A 19,465-nucleotide genomic window follows, 5' to 3' on the forward strand; every position below is an offset into this window, starting at 1 on the left:
GAAAAAGATGAGGTTCAGCTATAAAAATAAACTAAAGCCACCATTTTATTGTTAATTAAAAATTACTTATTAAATTGAAATTTTATCGAGGTTGGTCGTGTGTTGGTCCAGCTTATTTCATAGCTTTTATTTTGTTTCGCTGAAAACGCTAAATACTCCAATAGATTTCGTAACTCACATTAATACCCAATAAAAGGTTTTTATAAATAAATAATTATATTCTAAATTAAAAAATGCAGCTGCATATGCTTACGTACATACTTCCACATAAAAATAGATGCCTACTTAATGAGCTGCTACTACGCTATTAAAAACCTATAAGTATTTCTCAACGAATAAAAGTACTTAGAGTCGCACATATCGCCAACACACAACAAACATACGCGAGGAACAATGCAATTGTGCACGTTCCAGACCTAGTCGCCAGCGTCCAGCCGAAAGCTTTTAAGGTGTGTTCGAAGCGGCTCATTTAATGCTTGTTTATTGCCTTGTAGTGCTGATCTATAGTTTATTGCTTTTGTTGTGTTTGAGCCGCGCAAAAAAAATGTAAAAGTATCTTAACAAGGGAATGAATACTCGTATCTGATAAATTGTGCGCCAGTATGGCGCTAACATAGTAACAGGTTCAAAAGAGCTGCCCTTGCCAAGGTCATTCGACAGCAGATAAATACAGATAAATAGTCGTTTAAACATGTTTGCCCGTTGCGCAAGCGCTGATGAGGGAAAGCGGCAGTGCTGGCAGCATTTGTAAGTAGATAAACCTGTCAGGGCGGTTTGCGCCTATGAAGGACGTGCGTGCTAGGATCTCTACTCATCACATATCCATTTATATCACACGTTCAAACATTGTCGCTGAAATTAAAGTAATACTGTGAAAATAACAACAGCAAAATATAATCATACACAGTTGCGTGTACCGCCTTTGCTGTCACGATTGAAACTGTAATTGTTTGTATTTTCGGGTCGCTGAACCTGTGCTCATTGGTGCGTTTTGCGGTGCCGCTTTGCCTTTGTTATCTACCGTATTATCGATGTTGCTACCCACTATGTAGAACTAGCCATAGTGGGTTCGACGAAAGCCGCAGTTTAGAATAGATCACACAGAAGGAAAAGTAGCAGCAATTTTTGATTACCGTCTCGGTGTGAAAGTCCGGATGGTAACAGGACTTATTTTCTTCCGCCGCGACTTTTTTTAATTACGTAATCACAGGTGACTAGTCATGGATCTTTGAGTACGATCCCTAGACCAAGAAGCAATCTTCCGAGTGGCACACGCCCAGAAAAAGGAGGAATTGGAAGTTGCATTTCTACAATGTCCCGGCACACACCGCCCTTCTTGCGAACAGCTACCTAACCAAGGCCGGCATCCCAATGCTTTCGCAGCCGCCCTACAGCCCAGATGTGGCCCCCGCACTTTTTTGTTTTATTGTCTGAAAAGGCCGATGAAATCCAAGCATTTTGAGAAAACAGAGGGGATCCAAGCAGCATGCACCTCGGTTTTTCTCTTCGGACAAACCATGTATATAGCTATGTATATGTATGTACTCTTGTAGCGCATATCAAAAAGCGGTAGTTCCTACAACCAAGTATCTTCTAAGGCATCTGGTGGTTATGCAACGAGTTTACCGGTATTATTTTTGTAGAATTCTTTCGTGTTGGTGACTTCTTCATCAATCTTTCACAAAGTTGAATCTACTATTGTTGTTGCTAATGCCGCTGGTTCTACTTTCAGCTTAAGTGCTTTTTGGCCCTGATTAATGACGCTCAGTAATTGCAAATGATGGCAGTCAACGTTCGCCATCCGTGTCGACTAGAACGACAACTCTACCATGCTACCTAGACGCCTCTTGACGCCATTGTTTCCATTCAATATGATGTTCTCGCTATTCTAAAACCGGCTCTATGGCAGTCTTTAGTGTTGCTACTTTAGCATTCACTTTGATACTGTCTATTTGAGTATTCGCGTGTGTGAGTTGTTGCTTTTTCGCTATTTGCTAATTTTCGCAAGCAACTGACGCTGACGCTGCCGTGTTGGCTGCTGCAATCCGTAATTGTGACCAGAGGTCTTAATTTGATGTTGTTAAGATAAACCAAACGCGAGGTGGCCTCAGGCACAATCTCTAACTGCAATTACTATTGTACTGTGGTTAGTTTTGTTGTTTTATCTGTGGCTTTTATTAATATTGCCATTGGGATTATAAGGAGCTCAGAGCTCAGAGCCGGGTACTGAGGAAAGATGTTTGGCTGATGCGCAACCGAGCGCTTTTCCGCTTTGTGTGGAATTTAATTGAAATGTCCAACAAAAAATAAAACCGCATTACCATAATTCAAAGAAAACTAATTCAAGAAATGAGTTATAAGTAAATTCCACAGCTTTGTAATTTGGCGATAAAATCACAGCAACTGGTGGCTACATTGCAGTGCTGTGAATTTGTGTGTATGTGTGTATGGTATGCATTAGTGTGCGATCTTACTGGTGTGCTTTCTGTCTAATGTTATTTTCCGGTTTGGTTGTTGGATTTAATGACTTCGGCCGTTCTTTCACCCAAGGTCTTTCACTTTATACGAGTATCGTTCTTAATTTTAGACTTGTGTGCCTGATTTTTATGTACACCTATCTGTGTATACACATATGTATATGTGCATTAGTAGTGGCGGCATTATTTGTTTTTGCATTTATTCATTTCAGCTATTAAAATTGCTCATAATTTTTTAGTGCGACGGCCAAAAGTGATTAGCACCAATTGTGAACTAAATCCATAAAAATAACTATAAAGCGACTAATAAATACTACAAAGCACGTGAATGTGTACGTATGTACAATGTGTGTTTATTAAAGATATTGAGCGTTTGGTTAAACCTTTCTCTTTCTACTGTTGCATAGTGCTGCAGTTACTTCTTGCTCAATCTACACGGCAGCAAAACAACAATAAACATAGAAAACACATCAGAAGGCGTACAAAGTTCATTGCAGTTCAGTGCTGCATATTGCCCTCGATTATACTTACATACACACTTGTCTACACTGGCAAACACTCATACGCATACAAACTCACATATGTACATATGTGTTAATGCACGCAAATGCTGTTTTCAAAATATTAATGTTTTTATTACTTTTGTATGGCGCATACGTTCGCATTGCGGCACTTAACTGAGTTGCGCATGCGCTGAATGCCCTCAATGCGCCAATCAAGTAATGCGAAGTACTAAGTGGCAGCACACAATGCTCTATATGACGTATCGCAATCCATTTTCAACAAGCTTTTGTATTTGATTGGATTTTTTTGTACGATCTAAGAGGTTTCCGCGTTTGCGCAGCTGTCATAAGTCAGTCCATCAGGTAAAATGAAGGGTGGGAAACTTTGCTTAAATATTTCATTCAAAAACGCTTTACAAATCCGAAAAAATACGTAGGTAAAGAGTTAAACCCATAAGTAAAGAGTTAAACCCATAAGTAAATACGCAAAAAAATTATTTTTTATATTTATAATGAATTTTAGTGAAGAAAATATGTACCATTTTTGTCATCAAAGACGTGTGTGGTCTAGCGTTATTCTGATGGAAGACGAAGCCCTTTCTGTTGATCAGTTCTGGCCGTTTTTTTCGATTGCTTGCTTCAATCTCATCAGTTGTTGACAGTAAAATGTAGAGTCAATCGTTTGACCAGGCTGGAGCAGCTCGTAGTGGATGATTCGTTTCTAATCCCACCAAACACTCAGCGTAACCTTTCGAGGCGTCAATCCTGGCTTTGTGACCATTTGTTGAGCTTCACCACGCTTGGACCATGATCTTTTTCGCACATTATTATCGTATTAGATCCACTTTTCGTCTCCTGTTACCATTCGTTTCAGAAATGGTTAGATTTGATTTTTAACTTTCGAACATTTTTGTGTAGCATAATATGAGGTCAATCTGTTTTAGTGTACAAAACTGACTGAAATCCTCAATTCTGCAATAAATTTATTTTGATATTACATCCTTTATTTGTCACAGCTTGCCTTATATGATCGGCTAAACCGATTCGCCTCGCTTTCGAATCCCGCTAAAAATCAACTAAATTATAATAACCTGCCATCTGTTTTGTTAATGACTTGGTGTAAATTTTGCGTGCTTCTTTAAGTCTTTCATACTTAGTTAGAATGAAAGGTAGCTTTTAGCATATTATTAGCATTTTCGCTGGCGCTGGTATTTTGAAAGCAGAATTCCGTATTGTAATCAATGTATTTAACGTTTTTGAAAACTTGTTTTGCCTGTTTTACCTTATTTTACTAAGAAATGTGTTAGTAGAAGTGATGTTTTGGACACTAATGGTATATCGTTCAAATTTACGACATCTCAGCTAAAAGCTAATGAACTTTATTTAGTTGCGACTAATCTACGTGTTCAACGAAGTTAAAATATCCGATTCTAAACGGTAACTACAGTGGGAATTCGATAATGCCACTTCTACGCTACTAAATGACGCACTGACTACTTCACTACTTCACTGTCTGTCTCAGATTTTGCGCAAGGCAGGCTGTAAAAATACACACAAATGTCTACAGATTTCCGTTTGGATTACAATAACAAGGGCACTAGCAACCATCTAGAAACAACATATAAATCTGAAAAAAAAATCAAAACATTTCGGAAGCAGTCAAACATTTCTGAATCATGAACTGAAAATTAGAGTTTGTTTCAGACTCTATAAATTACCGCCGGAAATTTCTTCATACACTTACAATGTGGGGCCGGTAGGTCGAGAGGGTAACGCTGGAAGTTGCTGATGAGTGTCAGCGGTATTATTGTAGTTGTGACTTCGGTCGTAGTTAATTTACATGGTGTGGCTGGCGGTGTATGATATACGAAGTTAATATGTATGTGCATATGCGTCGTATCTTCCCTTGAGTATTGGTGTGCTTCTGGTATACATATGTACATATGAAACTCGGCTCGCGAATGAAGTTGCCTTGCTCTCTGTGATTCGTTTAGTAAGGCCAATTGCCACAAAGCGCACACACGATAGGTCAAAGTCTAGTGTTTTGTGTAGCGTAGATTGACGATATCAAAATTCCACCTGGCACTGCCACTGTTAAAGCCAAGCTTAGCGTGTCTTCTGCTGCTGGCGCTGGTGTTGTTAATGTTGTTAATGGTACTCATTGGCGCTGTAACTGGAAGTGGAATCGGTCTTGGCTTTACATCTGGCAGTTATTAACGTGTTCTTCCGCATGCTGTTGTTATCGCTTTTTACATAAGCGTATTACTGTTTGCTTGTGCCTTTCTTGTGTAATTGCAAATGTTGTTTTTGTTGCGCATGGGTGTTAATACTGTAATTAAATACAGTAGCTCTCTTTGCGCACCTTATCTTACACTTTCCATGTTGCTGGCGTTTATGCCATTTCCACTGGCGCAGCGTCATTCTTGCAATACTTCGACTTAACGCTAAGTCAGGAAGCTCGTTATGCAACTGTGGTGATAGTTGCTGTATGAATAACTGCCACTGTTCTTCGCGTTAGAAAGTATGTTACTACATTTGTACGTGCGTGTAAGTTCCTCTAACGGGTTCGTTAACTTCTACTGCCGAGAGTGAGTGCGGCGACCTAAGAGCTATCCCTGTATGCTGTGAGGGGACACTGTATTTCTCTGGTGACACAACATCTGCTTGCAAAATCTGTATTGAAGTTGTTGCAGCAATTATTTATAGTGCTGCTTGCGCCGCTCGGCTGTTGTATAATGTAGTGCAAGTCATCATAAGTGCTTAGTGCCCACAAGCAATGGCAGTTTGCCTGCTCAAGCGAGTCAAGTGTTTTATTATCAGTCTGATTACGATTATTTGTAACATTTCGTACATTTTCCGGCACTTTCCTTTGTGCGCAGCCGCGCTCGCACTCGCACAACAATTGCTACTCACACCTATGGCCGGTTTGTGTGGTTCGATCGTTTGCGGCGCTATGATCCACTTTTACTGAAACTAATTGCAGCCATTACGCTCGAGGAAAATTAATAATCACTTCACAAAAGAAAAACACAAAACCGGTCATATTGAGGTGGTCAAAAAACATAAAAGTACAAAATAGTAACAACAAAAGCTGCAGCGCGCTTGTGAAGCGAAAAAGTGGACAGGCTTATGCCGAAAAGCTTGTGGAAGGAAAAATGGCGGAGGAGTAGAGGAAAGAGAAGAGGCTTAAAAACGGCCAAGAATGCAAACAAAGCTTACAACAAAAGCTTGTTTCCGTGCGAGTGCTGCAAACAGTAAGTCCACGAATGTTTAACAACAACACGTACACTTTGTGAGCACCGAAGCGAGAAATCAGTAGGTCAGCGTGCGCATAAAAATCGAGCTGTTCGTGTTTTATTTTTACTTCTGCTTTTGCTTAATTAATTTTTGCGCTTCCATCAGCAATTTTACAACATTCACCACACCCCGACACAGAACAGCAACAATAAATAAATAAAAAGCGAATTACAAATAAATAACTATAAAGTGTGTTTAGTACTTGTCGAGGCCGGCGAAACTTCGCAATGACATAGCAGCAACTTCCAGCGAAAAAATGAAAAGTGGAAATATCTCAAGAAAGCAGAGAACAATGCTCAGCTGAAACAGCCAAAAATCCCTTCTAAAGAAAACCGAAAGGCGCAAATGGTTGCTGATGAATCTGATCTTCTGCAAAATTAAACCGAACCTTAGCAAAAAGCGCGATAAAACATCAATTGATTGCAGCCTAAACTTTAGCCCTATTTATTTTATATTTGTGTTTTACATAGAAGATCTTAGTCGTGTATAGTTGTTTGTACATGCACGCTTGTAAGTGGGTACACGTTTCGGTGCGCTTGTATTGAACCACATCAATTATCTGATTTTTGTTATCTGGGTTAAGAGGCTCTCGAGCACCCAAGCTGTGGCCCCAGTTCGTCCGTAAACTATTTGTTTTAGTCATAAAATGCGATTGGCTGCTTGAAGGCTTGCAGCGCCATTGCATTGCACGGGTGAGTGCTTCAGCGGCTGAATGTGTAAATGATGGAATGGATGGAGAGGATTAGCAGTGGCTCAATGATAAAAGCACAAACCATTTAGAAGCTCAAAGCCAGCGGGGAAGCACCAAGTGTAATGGCAGTTGATTTGTGCTTTCCGTCTGTCTTGGAATTTGGCAAGGTCTTAATATTTTGATAAATCTAATTTTTAATTAAATTTGCTTGCTACCGTACACCGTCCGTAGCAATAATTAATGCTTTGGGGTGTATATAATTGTTTTTTCGGTTCGCATAATTCAGCATGAAATTTCTGTATTATTTTATCATTCGGGTACTTTATGTTGTGCTAAATTTACTGTTATTTTATTTTACGAGCATTTTTCGGTGATTCGCTGGCATTTTGCTAATGGTTGCAGCATTTGTGGGTCAACAATTTAGTTATGTGACAGACTGATTTGTTGTTATTATGGTCACTCACTTGCTGAACACACCTGCATGCCACGCGGCAACAACAACAGCATGCACAACGAATCGAATAAGTATGGTATATTTATAAACGAGTTTCTGTTACTGACCTGCTGTTGCTCCAACAGACGCAAACAAAATGCAAAAAAGCAAAACAGAAATATAAAAGTGAGTTGTTGTTTTAAAGCGATCACCTGTTTGTGGGCCAATCTACCGATTGCAGTGGCAAGTGTATGGTACAAGCAGATTTTTTTTGTTTTCCTTTCGAAAATATTCCGAAGCTGTTATGAATGGGATTTTCGGCAATTTCCGGCGCGTGCTAAATTTGTTGGTTCTGAATAGCGATTGTATCGTAAAACCGCTTTATTTCTGTTTGCTACAAAGTTATGAGAATTTGCATATACATATGTATATGTACGTATGTATGTACGTATATACATATGAGTATATATTATAGTTTTTAGAAATTTGCTTAATGTATAAGAGACATTAAACACAAAGCTTCTGCAATCAAAATTGTGAAATTTGAAAGAGCCTCGTAAGGTGTGACATGGTCTCTTGTGATAACTGCCAGTTTTTTGACATGGAACCTGATTCTAGATGGGATAGCTCAAGGACCCTTGGGGTCATTTGCATATTGGGTAATCGAAAAAGTCTTTTCGTATGCTGTCAATAGATGTAGATAGATGCAGTCGTGGTCGACCAAAATGATGGTACATTTTTGTTATTTATTTATTATTATAAATATAAAAAAATAAGTTGAAGTTTGATTAGAAATACGAAAAGACTTTTTCGATTACCCAATATATGGATAAAGATCAAATCACATTAATAGCGCAAAACAAGTTTCGAAATTTTATTCAAGTTCTGAACCTTTGCGAATATTTGTAATAGAGGGGAGTGTACACTAGACCTTAGATCGCGGTGCAAACCTCTATTAAATTCTATTCTATTCAAAGATGTGGCATGAATCAAGTTTCAGGATCGTTTTATATGGCTCAAACATACATTATTGTTCTGCGATATCCTTTTTGACACTTTTTTTGCCAATTTTAAATTTGATTTTCGGTTTACAGTAAACAACATCTCAATAATTTAGCCTTTTGCATAACTTTTTCCTTAATGGTCTTGAGCGCAATATTATGGTTTTTGTTAGAAAAACCGTTAATCATGGGAACGAACTGTAAATAATATGTTTAGTGGCTGTTCTTGAATAGTTCAACTACTTCAATTACCGTAATTCGCATATTTGCCTGAGGCGCAATAAATATCAACAAAATTGGCTTTAGCCAGCCATTGGCAATTACAATTTCGTCGATGTTGTTCTTGCAATAGCTCGCCCCTCATATAGACCAAGTGGAATGGAGCTGTCGCCAACTCAACGCTCGAAAAACTACAGAAATCGAATTGAGTTAGTTGAGTTCTTGCAGCTGTTTGAAGTTTCGGTTTATTTTGCTCGTTATATTTCTAATGCGAAAAAATAAGAAAGCTGCTGGTTAAGCACCTCAAATCAATTAACGCTTAATGGCTGCGCTTAGCAAAATACCTCGGCGGCAGCAATAATAGCAGCTTGAGCGATCAGGTAGCCAGCTGGGCGCTGCAGACCGAACGGTCCGGTGGGAGCCGCGGCGGTCTGACAACTTGGCAGCACGGTGACTAGCTGCATTTTATAGACCTTGTCTGTGCTGTCCATTCATTTGCTGGTCGCGTTGTTTTGCATAAACACGTTTACACACTTGCATATAGTTCAACATGTGTGTGTTTGTTTTTTTATGGAACTTCTAAAGTTGCTGGCTCATTGAATTCAGAATGAAACGGTAAACAAGTTACGGACCGCAGCATTGTGCTTTGAGTTTAACTGTTTAGGCGGCTGCTGTGAGGCAGCTGAAAGAATGTGCAAAATTGAAAGATTTGAGAATGCAAAAACAGCAAAAATTCCACACTGAAATAGCCAACGCAAGCATGCATTGACTTGTGCATGTATGTATGAATATGACGGTTGCAGCAGCAATACGTTGAAGTAGCCAGCGCTTTTCAAGGCAACTGCCACCGCAAAAAAAAAATAATATGTACAAAACGAAGTGAAGCCTAGAGCAAAAAGTTTCGGTAGAAACCGTAATAGAGTAACAATGCATTAATTCATTTGTTCGCTGAGTTTCATTTGCGAATACATCACGAATTTATTGTTTTTTTGTGCTTGCTTTACATTCGTTTGCCGTAAAGCCGTAGCAGTTGACCAACGGTATGTCCGTGCAACATAGTGCAATATCAGGTCCGGCATGCTCTGACACTGCGGATTGCTGCCTGGGCAGCAGGTTCAAGTCGCCACTAACACATTACCAATATGCATTGTTTTCAGCTGCAACAACAAAGTCAACGGCGCCTGTTGTCTCTGCCGCTGCAAAAGCTCTGTTGTTTATCGCTGATAAATACATAAGACTGCATTTGCGCATGTGCACATTTTCGGTGTTTGTCAAGTTTATGTGGCACCCAACATTTTTCGCTGATTGCAGTAGAGCAAGTCGCACAATTGCAGTCCTTTTTTCGGTAACAGGAAAGTTTATAATCTAAGAAAAAATCTTGAACACACCCAATCGTGAAGTAAATCTTTGAAAAAGTAGAAATTTTTTGTTCCACACACATTTTCGTTTCACTGCATTTTTGGAACTCGAACCAAAATTATTATGTACACACAAAGTTAAAAATGGCTTATTTCTAAGCAGGTACATATAATAAAAACAAAACGCAGCGAAGAACCCCTAAATACATCCTGCCGAGCTTAAAGTATCTTCAAGTACAGCTGTTCAGCTTTTGTCATACTTTGTGCTACTCGTATGCATACATACGCATACAAATGGTGTACATACAGACCGGCTGCAAAGTATTGCGCGCGTATTTTGTGTGGCGCTTGACAGCTCGCAATAAATTAAGTTCGTGTGGCAACAGAACTTAGAAAATGGGGCTTTCGGTTGTGTACAAAGGAAATTGCGCAGTTTTTTTCTCTCAAACAATACGTATCACTGTCTGAACGCGTCTTTGTAGACAACACATTTTCGCGCAACCCTCCGGTGGCTGTTTGTATGTGCGGCTGTGCGCCTATTGTGCTGCCTGCCTGTCTTGTCGACAGCCTTGCTGTCACGTGTGACATAAAATTCACATAATGATATGAATTAGAGTTGCCGGTTGCAAATGGCGCATGTGGAAAAGCAAACGGCAGCTGCGCAAAATCCAACAAACGTCAGTAGCTGCTATCGGGGAGCAGTTGAGGGGATAAAGTGCGCTAAAATGCATCTACAATTTTGAGAATTCGCCACTGACACGCTGCCATAGCTTCCCTTGCCACCACCCCACTACTAATTACAGCGTTATAATTGAGTATCAAGTGATTTTATGTTGTTGCTATTTTGTATACCCATTTTAGATATAAATATATGTATGTACATATATTATGTATGTATGTTCGTCTAGTTACTTCCAATTGGTATAATTGGTATGAGTTTTGTTGTTGCTATGATTAAATGCAACATTAGCGATGCTTAATATAAATTGTGATAAAATCCAGCTAAACAAACAGTCCTTGTGTCACAGGAAGTTGTGCTTCTGTTTTGTTATAAGACGCGGAATTTATTGAAATTGTAAAAAGAAAATTGTGCCACGAAAATTAAAAAAATATATATATTTTATTATATAATTTTGAGGTTATGTGAAAAAATCTGCACACAAAAGTTATGAATCTATGCATTTTCCTCTATATTGGCATATAACTTCTTTTATATTTTTTGAAAAGCGAGATGTCCCGTTTTTAACCCTTAAAACAATCAAACATACCCCTCCACTTCCCTTTTCATGATCTCAGATCGCCCGTCAATTATTTTTCCTTTAATGTTTGTTATTTTATCTTGCGTTTTCGATGGGTTTAAACCTACTATGAATTTTTTCAATTTTTTATCATTTTCAAAAGCGTTTGTTATACACTGGTTATACACATTTGCCTTAGGAACCATAACACCATAATGGTTTATAATACTTTAGAGCATGCGGAAATATTTGCCTGTGACTAAGCATACTCACCGAACGTCCAAACGTCTAAAATACGCGCTTTCGACAAGTTGTCCGCAATACTGCTGGGCGGTATATCCCAAATTAGGTGAAGTTAAAACTTTGTTTCCTGCTGTAATTAGTGTTTCTGCTTTTAGTCAGCTGTCAGGTGTGGTTGCATGGCAGCGCGTCTGCCTCCAAAGCGACTCAGTAATACGATGCGAATTTCACTCGGTTGTCGTCAGCGCTTACATAAATGCACTTATGTATACATATGCATATACATATACTTATATACACTTACACATACTGTAAAATGATGCAGATATTAAAATAAAAAAATAACGCGAAAAAGGGAAAAGTATCCAATTGCAATTTTGCGCACAAAACTGAACGATTCGCTGAATGACTGGATGACAGTCTGTCGGCTTATTCAACTGACTATTGCTGAAACAACTTTAAAATTGCAAAATAATTATTTGCAGTTAATTTGCTGTTTGATTTAGTTATGATACTTTTTCACTGAAATGAATTAGATTTTTTATTATAAAGTCGTTCGGACTTCGGTGATTATATAAACGCATAAATTTCAAAGCACTATACTATATAGAAACCTATACTCTCCTTTACAAATCGCATGCGTCGCATTTGTTATATGCAGTGTCTGAGTGGAAATGTACTCGTATTTTTAGAGCATACTGTTTATCAGCACGACGTCAGTCAGCTTGTGTGTTTGGCAATTCTTGCTGACGTTTTCGCCATAAAAAACAACGTATACACTAAAAATAATTGCTTTTTAAGTAAAAGTATTATAATTTTGTACACTACAAAAATAAGAAAAAAAAATATATAAAAAAACGAAACACTAAAATTAAAATAAATTGAATTGTTGTTTAAAATGCGGCTTGTACTGCCTCTTTTCGTCAGTTTAATTAGCTATTAACGCCTGAAATGTAGTTTCCAAGTTCAGGCATATGATTTAACTATGCACATTTTTAACTTTCGCAACCGAATCCGAAGTTTTTATAAAGTTTGCACTTCTCATCTTTATTACACCTTTGATTACACAGTTTGAAGCAAAATGCTGCACAAATGTAAATCACAGAAATAAAGCTGATGCGAATTTAGCAATAGCAAATATCGCTGCACTCATACATACATATGTACAAATTGTCGGTGCCGCGTAGCTCAAAAGAATTCCGTTTGCTGATTTGCATCACATTTGTTTGTCTTTCACATTTGTCTCAATTTATATTTGGGTTAAATTTGTATCCTTCACTTTAATTTCACATTTTCACATAATCGGAGCTGCAATTGTGATTAAACGTGAAACTGCTGTTTATGGAGATTTTAATGTTTAAACAAATGTTGGTTTCGCATGTAAATAAAGCGCAAAGTAAATTTTGTATAGACCAAGCTTGCTATTGTAACAATATTTTACACACACTTTTTCAACTTCAAGTTTCCATCCACCAAAGATCGCTTGAATAAAAACAATTTTCGCAACATACGATCGCGTTTGTTGCATAAAGCGATTTTGTAAATAAATTTCTTAACGCTTTATTGCCTATTCCGCTACTGCCTTTCTTGTTTAACGTAGTAAACACGGTGACCAAGAAAGCGTACAGTGTCAGACAACATATCCTACCAACCGTATAACGTGACACTCGTTCGAAAACTGAAATCCGTTCGAAAACGCAACTACGACTTGCTGCTCGCAATATGAACGCCGTGGTGATCATATGACAAGAGCAGTGCTTTTGGGGAGTTCAGTTGCTGAGCTTTCAACTAGAAGTGCCGAACGTGCAGTGTAATTACAAGCTGCTTTCCGAGTGTAGTAGTATGTGTGTGTTGAAACAGCTGTTCAGTGATCACGCTCAACTGTGTAGTGCTTCTAAATGCAGTCACTCTCTTAAACAAAATTCGTTTCTCTGTTTAGTCTCTTTTGCCTGGAATGATAAACATTTTATTCAGGTTACGCTTTTCTACAGAGAGACGAACATAAACAGCTGTTAATATGCGTTAGCATACAGTTCGCAGACGTTATGGATATACTTGTATTTAAGTTTTTATGAGAATTATGACTTGCTTTGAATACCAGCTGAATGCATCATTTCAAAATATCAGCCATTGTTTTAATCTGATAAAAATTTGCATACATATATTGGGTATTCTTACAGCATCGTCGCCATAAACTGCAGAAATTTCATTAGCGGCTTGCGTAGCATTCTTACTTTTTTTATACAAAAATTTCAAATTAAAAAATTTCTTCATAATTTTCACTAATTTTTCAACAGCTGTAACTTTTTTACAAAAAATTTTTGTTTTGGTTAAATGAAGCTTAAAATCTCACCTTTCCAACACTATATATAATAGTATGATACAATGTGATTAGTAGCACTGAAGATATTCGACTGCAACGACATCCATTGACGAAAAGACTTTTTCGACTACGCAATATTATTGTGAAATTAAAACAAATAATTTTTGTTGCCGTTTCTTTCCGCTCAATTTTTTTTTACTCCAGCAGCTAAGTGCAAGCAGAAAACTAGCCCTATAAGAATTTCGCATAAACGTGACCTTGTCAGTAAATTCATTGATGCCTCCACTAATGCTTGTGTGTGTGTGTGTTTAGATTTGTAAGTTATGCTTGGTTGTGCATGCATATGCAGCACACACATAACTGCGTTGCAGCTAAGAGACAGCTGTTTGTGTTTCGCTTGCTTGTCAACTTTTTGACATTTCTCTTCTTCTTAGAGAGCTGGAGCACTGGAAGCGAGAGAACAAGAGTTCATTGGAAGCGCTGCATTTATGAGTACGTTGCACAGTTGTTGTTATGTGCCTGTTGGTTAATTGAAATGCAAACAAAGCTTAAGTCAAACTGATTTTTTCTTCAATTAGTTACACTTTATTTTTGCTTGTTTGATTATTAAATATGTATACATATTCAATAATTATTAATATATTAATAAAGTAAAATTTTCAGTAGATACATATGTATGTACGTTAATCTTATATATTTCGAAATATTTTACTTGATCATAAATTTACTAAAGACACCCACACGAACAAAGTGCTAAACAGTAAAAATACCAAAAACTCTCCACCAACTTGCTACATAACATCTATTCTGTAAAGAATTTAAGTGCTTCCAATTAAGGAATGATTTAAAAATTTTACAATGTTAAAGAATTGCTTGCAAATATTATCATTACCGAAGTTTTCTAATAAAAAAAATATCCATTTTGATTACAGCAATATGATTTTATCTTAAATATTTTTATGCATTATTCTTCTCTTATCTCTATAGTTATTTATTCATAATAAACAGTTGTACTGTTTTTATAGCTATGTTTTTAGATTTTTCATTCGTGGACTTTTTCCAATTTTAAATACCGTAAAATTTGAATTAATTCAATATCAATGTAGTTATGTATTCAAAATACCTAATAAATTTGAAATATTTTGTTTTTACTGATTTTTTCATTAAAGCTTAAACTTGAGTTTTTGTTTAATTGTTTTTAATTTAAAAATTCGCATGAATGTCCGAGTACTTCTCTGCATATATTAATTAAAGTAATTTAAATTTATAATGTATTTCAGTTGCATTCGAATATCATTAATAATAAAATGTCATGTATTATCAGCTTCTTTGAACTATCCACAACTTAGCGTGTAGCTAATAATACCGTATTGAGCCACCGTCTTCGCCGGAAAGCTGCAAAATCTATTACCTTAAAGTTATTAAAGACGCTTGCCTAATTGATTACTTATAGAAGCTGAGGGTGGCACTTTTTCTATTTTCATTATACTTCTGGTCTGACATTTTGCACACTTACGAAAGCTTAATGAAAACCCTAAATTGCATAAAAAGCCGCAAACTACAAATTGCATATACTTTATTACCGGAGTAGTTGCCATTACTATTTTCATGAATATTCCAACCAAAGTTTGCTTCACAGCGCCTAAGTCCAAAAATCAGTAAACAGCATAAAATGTTATATGAGATTAAGTTAAATTATCTTATCTGTAAGTTTCCGTTTATATGTAAACTTTTGATTACTACTTTCGTCTTTATTTAAACCTTCAGTGGCAGGAAGTTGCTGAGTCTTTTAGTGACGTATGTGCATGTGCAATAAATTATGGACAAGCGTGTTATCACTGCACAAGAAGCGCAAATAAATGGACCGATTTGCATTAAATTGGACAAAGTTACATACCTACTATTTATTTGTTTTCTATATGGATAATCGTATATAAGTAGAACCCCCTAACTTTATTAAAAAATACCTAAAACCGCATGTACAACTTGTCGGATTTACACGTACCCACACACCCGAGATTTATTGTTAAGTGCACCGAAAATAACCTGTGCTTTGTCTAATAAAATATTCCGAATTTAAAATTTTCCTAACGCCGATTTAATTGGTCATTTCTGTATAATATGTTTACGTTACCGATCGCTTGCTTATGCTCTGTCTTCGCTAACTCAGTTTCTGACGCTTACAAATCTATCAAAATACGCTTAATACTCTACAAATATCCGAACATTGTACCACTACTTTTTCGAAGAGTCAACACTTGTTTAAACTAAAAGCAGTTCATCGCCAGAAATAACCGGTCCTACTGAATTACAACAACAACTACGCTTACGTTCTACAAAAAATATTCCAATACTTTGCTTTCTCGATCATTTCGCCTTTTTTTTAAGTCTATAGAGGTCGCTTTAGAAATGGTATCTACCACTAGGGAAATAGCATATATTTAGCCTGGGACGTGTAGCGGTGAAATCGTGCGAATAGCTCTTGCGTTCATCACCCATGACGACATTTGTGCGTGTAAAATTAGCTGGCAACTACTTCCGAGACAGAATTGGCGCGCCGTCGTTTAGTGATCTGCTTCCACAGACGGCGATTTAGCGAAGGTTTATCCTGCAGAGGGAAATAAAATAATTATTTTGAACTGAAATTTTTTTACCAAAATGTTTTTTTACATTATCTTTTCGTGGTGACATTTGTACCGCGAGGCGATGGACTGGTGTACCACTTGCGTTAGATTCACTTAGTGAGCTCTGAGAACAGTTCGGGGAAGTCGGGCTTTCCGAGTTGCGTCGTTTTATGAAGTTAATTCTAAAGAGAAATTGTGTACTCATTTAGTAGCGTTCTCAAAATCTACACTATTGTTGGCTTACTACTTACAGTCGAGATCCTTTGCCCGCTTCAATCAACGCACTCTCATCACGCCCGATCTTACGTGATCGCACATTACCAGTCTCAATCTCCATGCCCATCGAAGAAGTACTCTTCCTCGTCGCTTGAGGACTTGTCAAGGAATCTCTGTTCATCGTCACCGCCATTGTTTCCATTGTCATTGTGGTTGTTGTCGCCGTCGCCGTCGCCTTCGTCTTGACTCGTGAGCCACTCTTCAATTGAGACATGCAATATGTCTTCTCGCGTCTCGCTAAGATTTCGAGATCGCTTAATTTGCTCTCGTCGCTGCTGTAATTGTAGTTTTTGTTGCTTTCGTCGCCTCTTGCGTAGACGCCGCTGCTCTGATCCGCAGATACAGAATTGCTCCATGTATTTCGATTTGGCAGCAGGGGTTGTGGAGCGCCGCCGACGCGTGCGCCACCAACCAAACCTGTCGTTAGAGAAGTGCTGACGTTGCCGTAACTCGGACGTGGACGTCGGTTCACAGTCGGAGTGTCCATCTTCGAGTTTCGCTGTTGAGAGAACGATATGACAGCCTCTTTTGGCTGAACGCGATTCGTTGCTGAACGACTCAATAAATCGCGACCCGTCCGTCGCTGAAATGTGGATAGGTCGTGCCTGTAGAAGAATATTATTAAATATTATTCTAACTTTACAATCAATAAATGTCCATTATGTACCCCAATATTCTTGTTAGATCCGGACCAGGATCGTAACAAATTAAGTCTTCGTCGCCGAGAATGTCGTGGTTGAGTGCCAATCGCATTTCTAGACGCGGACTTAAGCCCGAACCAATGGGCGCTGGGACAACGTCCGATTTTGAACTTTCGTTGCCGCATCGCGCTACCGTTGATTTCGTCACTACTTCGGTTGGGATTTTCTGTAACGGATGCGTTTGTTGCTGTCGCTCCCCCTGCAATGACTCCTTCGTCGTCTTCGAAACTATTGTTGATAATGTGGAGGCTGCCTTGCTGGTGCCTGATCCCAGCAGTGATGTCTCTATTATCGTTGAAGACACCCGCTTTGGTACGGCTGCGGCGACAGCAGAACGCAGATTGCCACCGGCTGCTTTCTGGTTCGCTGTCACCTTCCCCATCGCTGCCAACGGTGCTACTTTTGTGATAGGCATAGTGGCTGCGCGCGTTGCATTTGTACTTTCGTCGGCGGTGCTTACATCCGCTGAGTAGCCAACGTCAGCAGAAGCGCCAGAACTTCGTTGAGGTGGTACTGGCTGTTGCAAAAAAAAAAAAAACATAGATTTACGGTTTTCTATGAAACTTTAGTGTGAAGTTGGTTGAATCAGTGCTTACCGCCTTCGGCATGTCTCTGCCACTTGTCTGCAAATTTGTTTGTGTTAGTAATAGTCGGCGCGGTGGAGGCGGCGGTGGTACGAATTTCGCCGGTCGTACAGTTGTTGTGGATGTAGTTTGGGTACTCCCACTGCCGTTGTTGCAACTGCTTTTCACGATACTGGCGCTCGCGCTGTTGATTGTTGTAGAAATCGATGAAGGAGGTTGATTCCGTGGCGACGGTGGCGTCTTGATCGTCCGCGTCGTCGTCATCATCATAGTAGTAGTACTCCTCATCGTCGCTTTCATCTCCACTTGCATCGTGACAGTCTGCTGTGACGCCGCCTCCAATTCCACTTCTACTTTCGCCGATGGCGGCGATGTTGCTTTCATTGGTGTTGCCGAAGTAGCTCTCACTGTTGGTGGACTGTTGGTAATGCTGGTTGTACGCAGCGGGACCATTGTACGCTGTTCGAGTAGGTACTCGCAAGATGAGGCCTTCAGAACACCGACTGGCAGAGCTACCTTGCTGGCCATATGAGGAGGTTGGGATTGCGCGAACGCCTGCTCCCAGCTCGTCGGAATTGACGTCGGCGGTGGAATATGACCATGTATATGTGGTGCCTTCGGGGCGTATGGCATTGGGTTCTCGTTCTCCTCCTCCAGCTCCAATTCGTAGCTCTTCTCGTTCGAGAGATCCTCGTCGCTTGAGCTTCCAGCTGAATCCTTTAAATAGTGGCCATTTGTCGTTGTTTCCCCCTACCAATTGTTGGGAATAGAATTCAACTAATCAATTCTGGTTTATAGCGTACTATAAGTTTGTTGTGGTTGGTGTGTAGTTGGTTCTGGAGAGTCGTGGATTGTTGGTGGACGAGTCTTATTGCGAGTCGCAAGGACCGCCAATGCAATGACGATGATAGTGTGGGAATTAGTGATTAGTTTGCACGGAATTTTCGATGAATGTTTAACATAAACAGCGAATGTTAATATTTTGGACTATCTGTTTGTATTTCTTTAATACACGTACTGGTGTTATTAAATTGAAAGATTTTTAATTCTTAACACTTTTGGAGTTAGCTGTCCGTTAAGGTTTATGTATACTATGTCCGAACCCATTCCATGAAGAGTTTTTGTGTTTTGTCTATTTTTTGATTGTTAGTAGGAGGTAATGGTTGCTGTTGTTTGTTGTAATTTTTTGTTTATGAGCATGTAATTTGATGGATTTATAGTTGTTGTTATAAGCAATTAATTTTTGAAAATTGGCGTAGAGCAAATGTCATTTCTTGATTTGTATGAATTGACAATGTTGCAAGTTGTGCTAGAGCTTCACTAGCCGCACTACGACTTTCTAGAAGACCAAAACACATACACATACATACGTTCATACATACATAAACATATTGAGCAGTGTGGCGCAATGATAAAATGGCAAGTGGCAAATGGCAACATGAGTGCATACATCAATGGGCAACAGAAAGCATGAAGTTGATGAAGTATGAAAAGAAATAG

The 19,465-nt window shown here is 38.6% G+C and overlaps 2 protein-coding genes across 12 annotated transcripts in view; both read right to left on the reverse strand.

The window, feature by feature from the left end:
• LOC105230361 (mucin-5AC) overlaps nt 1–13,142 on the reverse strand; it is a 44,784-nt gene extending 31,642 nt beyond the window's left edge. For 4 of the 7 annotated variants that reach the window (XM_049456622.1, XM_049456621.1, XM_019991772.3 and 1 more), the window contains exon 1: nt 11,491–12,281. The gene's annotated coding sequence lies outside the window, so the exon portion shown is untranslated. Of the gene's footprint in view, nt 1–11,490; nt 12,282–12,902 lie in introns of those variants that run through there. The other 3 variants (XM_049456626.1, XM_029552018.2, XM_019991771.3) reach the window with 3 other exon arrangements.
• Nucleotides 13,143–14,339: 1,197 nt separating this feature from the next.
• Nucleotides 14,340–19,465, reverse strand: part of LOC105230479 (uncharacterized) — a 44,845-nt gene continuing 39,719 nt past the window's right edge. For 4 of the 5 annotated variants that reach the window (XM_049456613.1, XM_011211265.4, XM_049456616.1 and 1 more), the window contains 5 exons: nt 17,978–18,715; nt 17,348–17,898; nt 16,656–17,285; nt 16,451–16,586; nt 14,340–16,388 (listed from right to left, as the gene is read on the reverse strand). In XM_049456613.1, the coding sequence (XP_049312570.1) occupies nt 16,302–16,388; nt 16,451–16,586; nt 16,656–17,285; nt 17,348–17,898; nt 17,978–18,715 (2,142 nt within the window). In that variant the 3' untranslated portion in view covers nt 14,340–16,301. Of the gene's footprint in view, nt 16,389–16,450; nt 16,587–16,655; nt 17,286–17,347; nt 17,899–17,977; nt 18,716–19,465 lie in introns of those variants that run through there. The other variant, XM_049456615.1, reaches the window with a different exon arrangement.

This window comes from Bactrocera dorsalis, chromosome 4 (genome assembly GCF_023373825.1).
Source record: "Bactrocera dorsalis isolate Fly_Bdor chromosome 4, ASM2337382v1, whole genome shotgun sequence".
Taxonomy (NCBI): domain Eukaryota; kingdom Metazoa; phylum Arthropoda; class Insecta; order Diptera; family Tephritidae; genus Bactrocera; species Bactrocera dorsalis.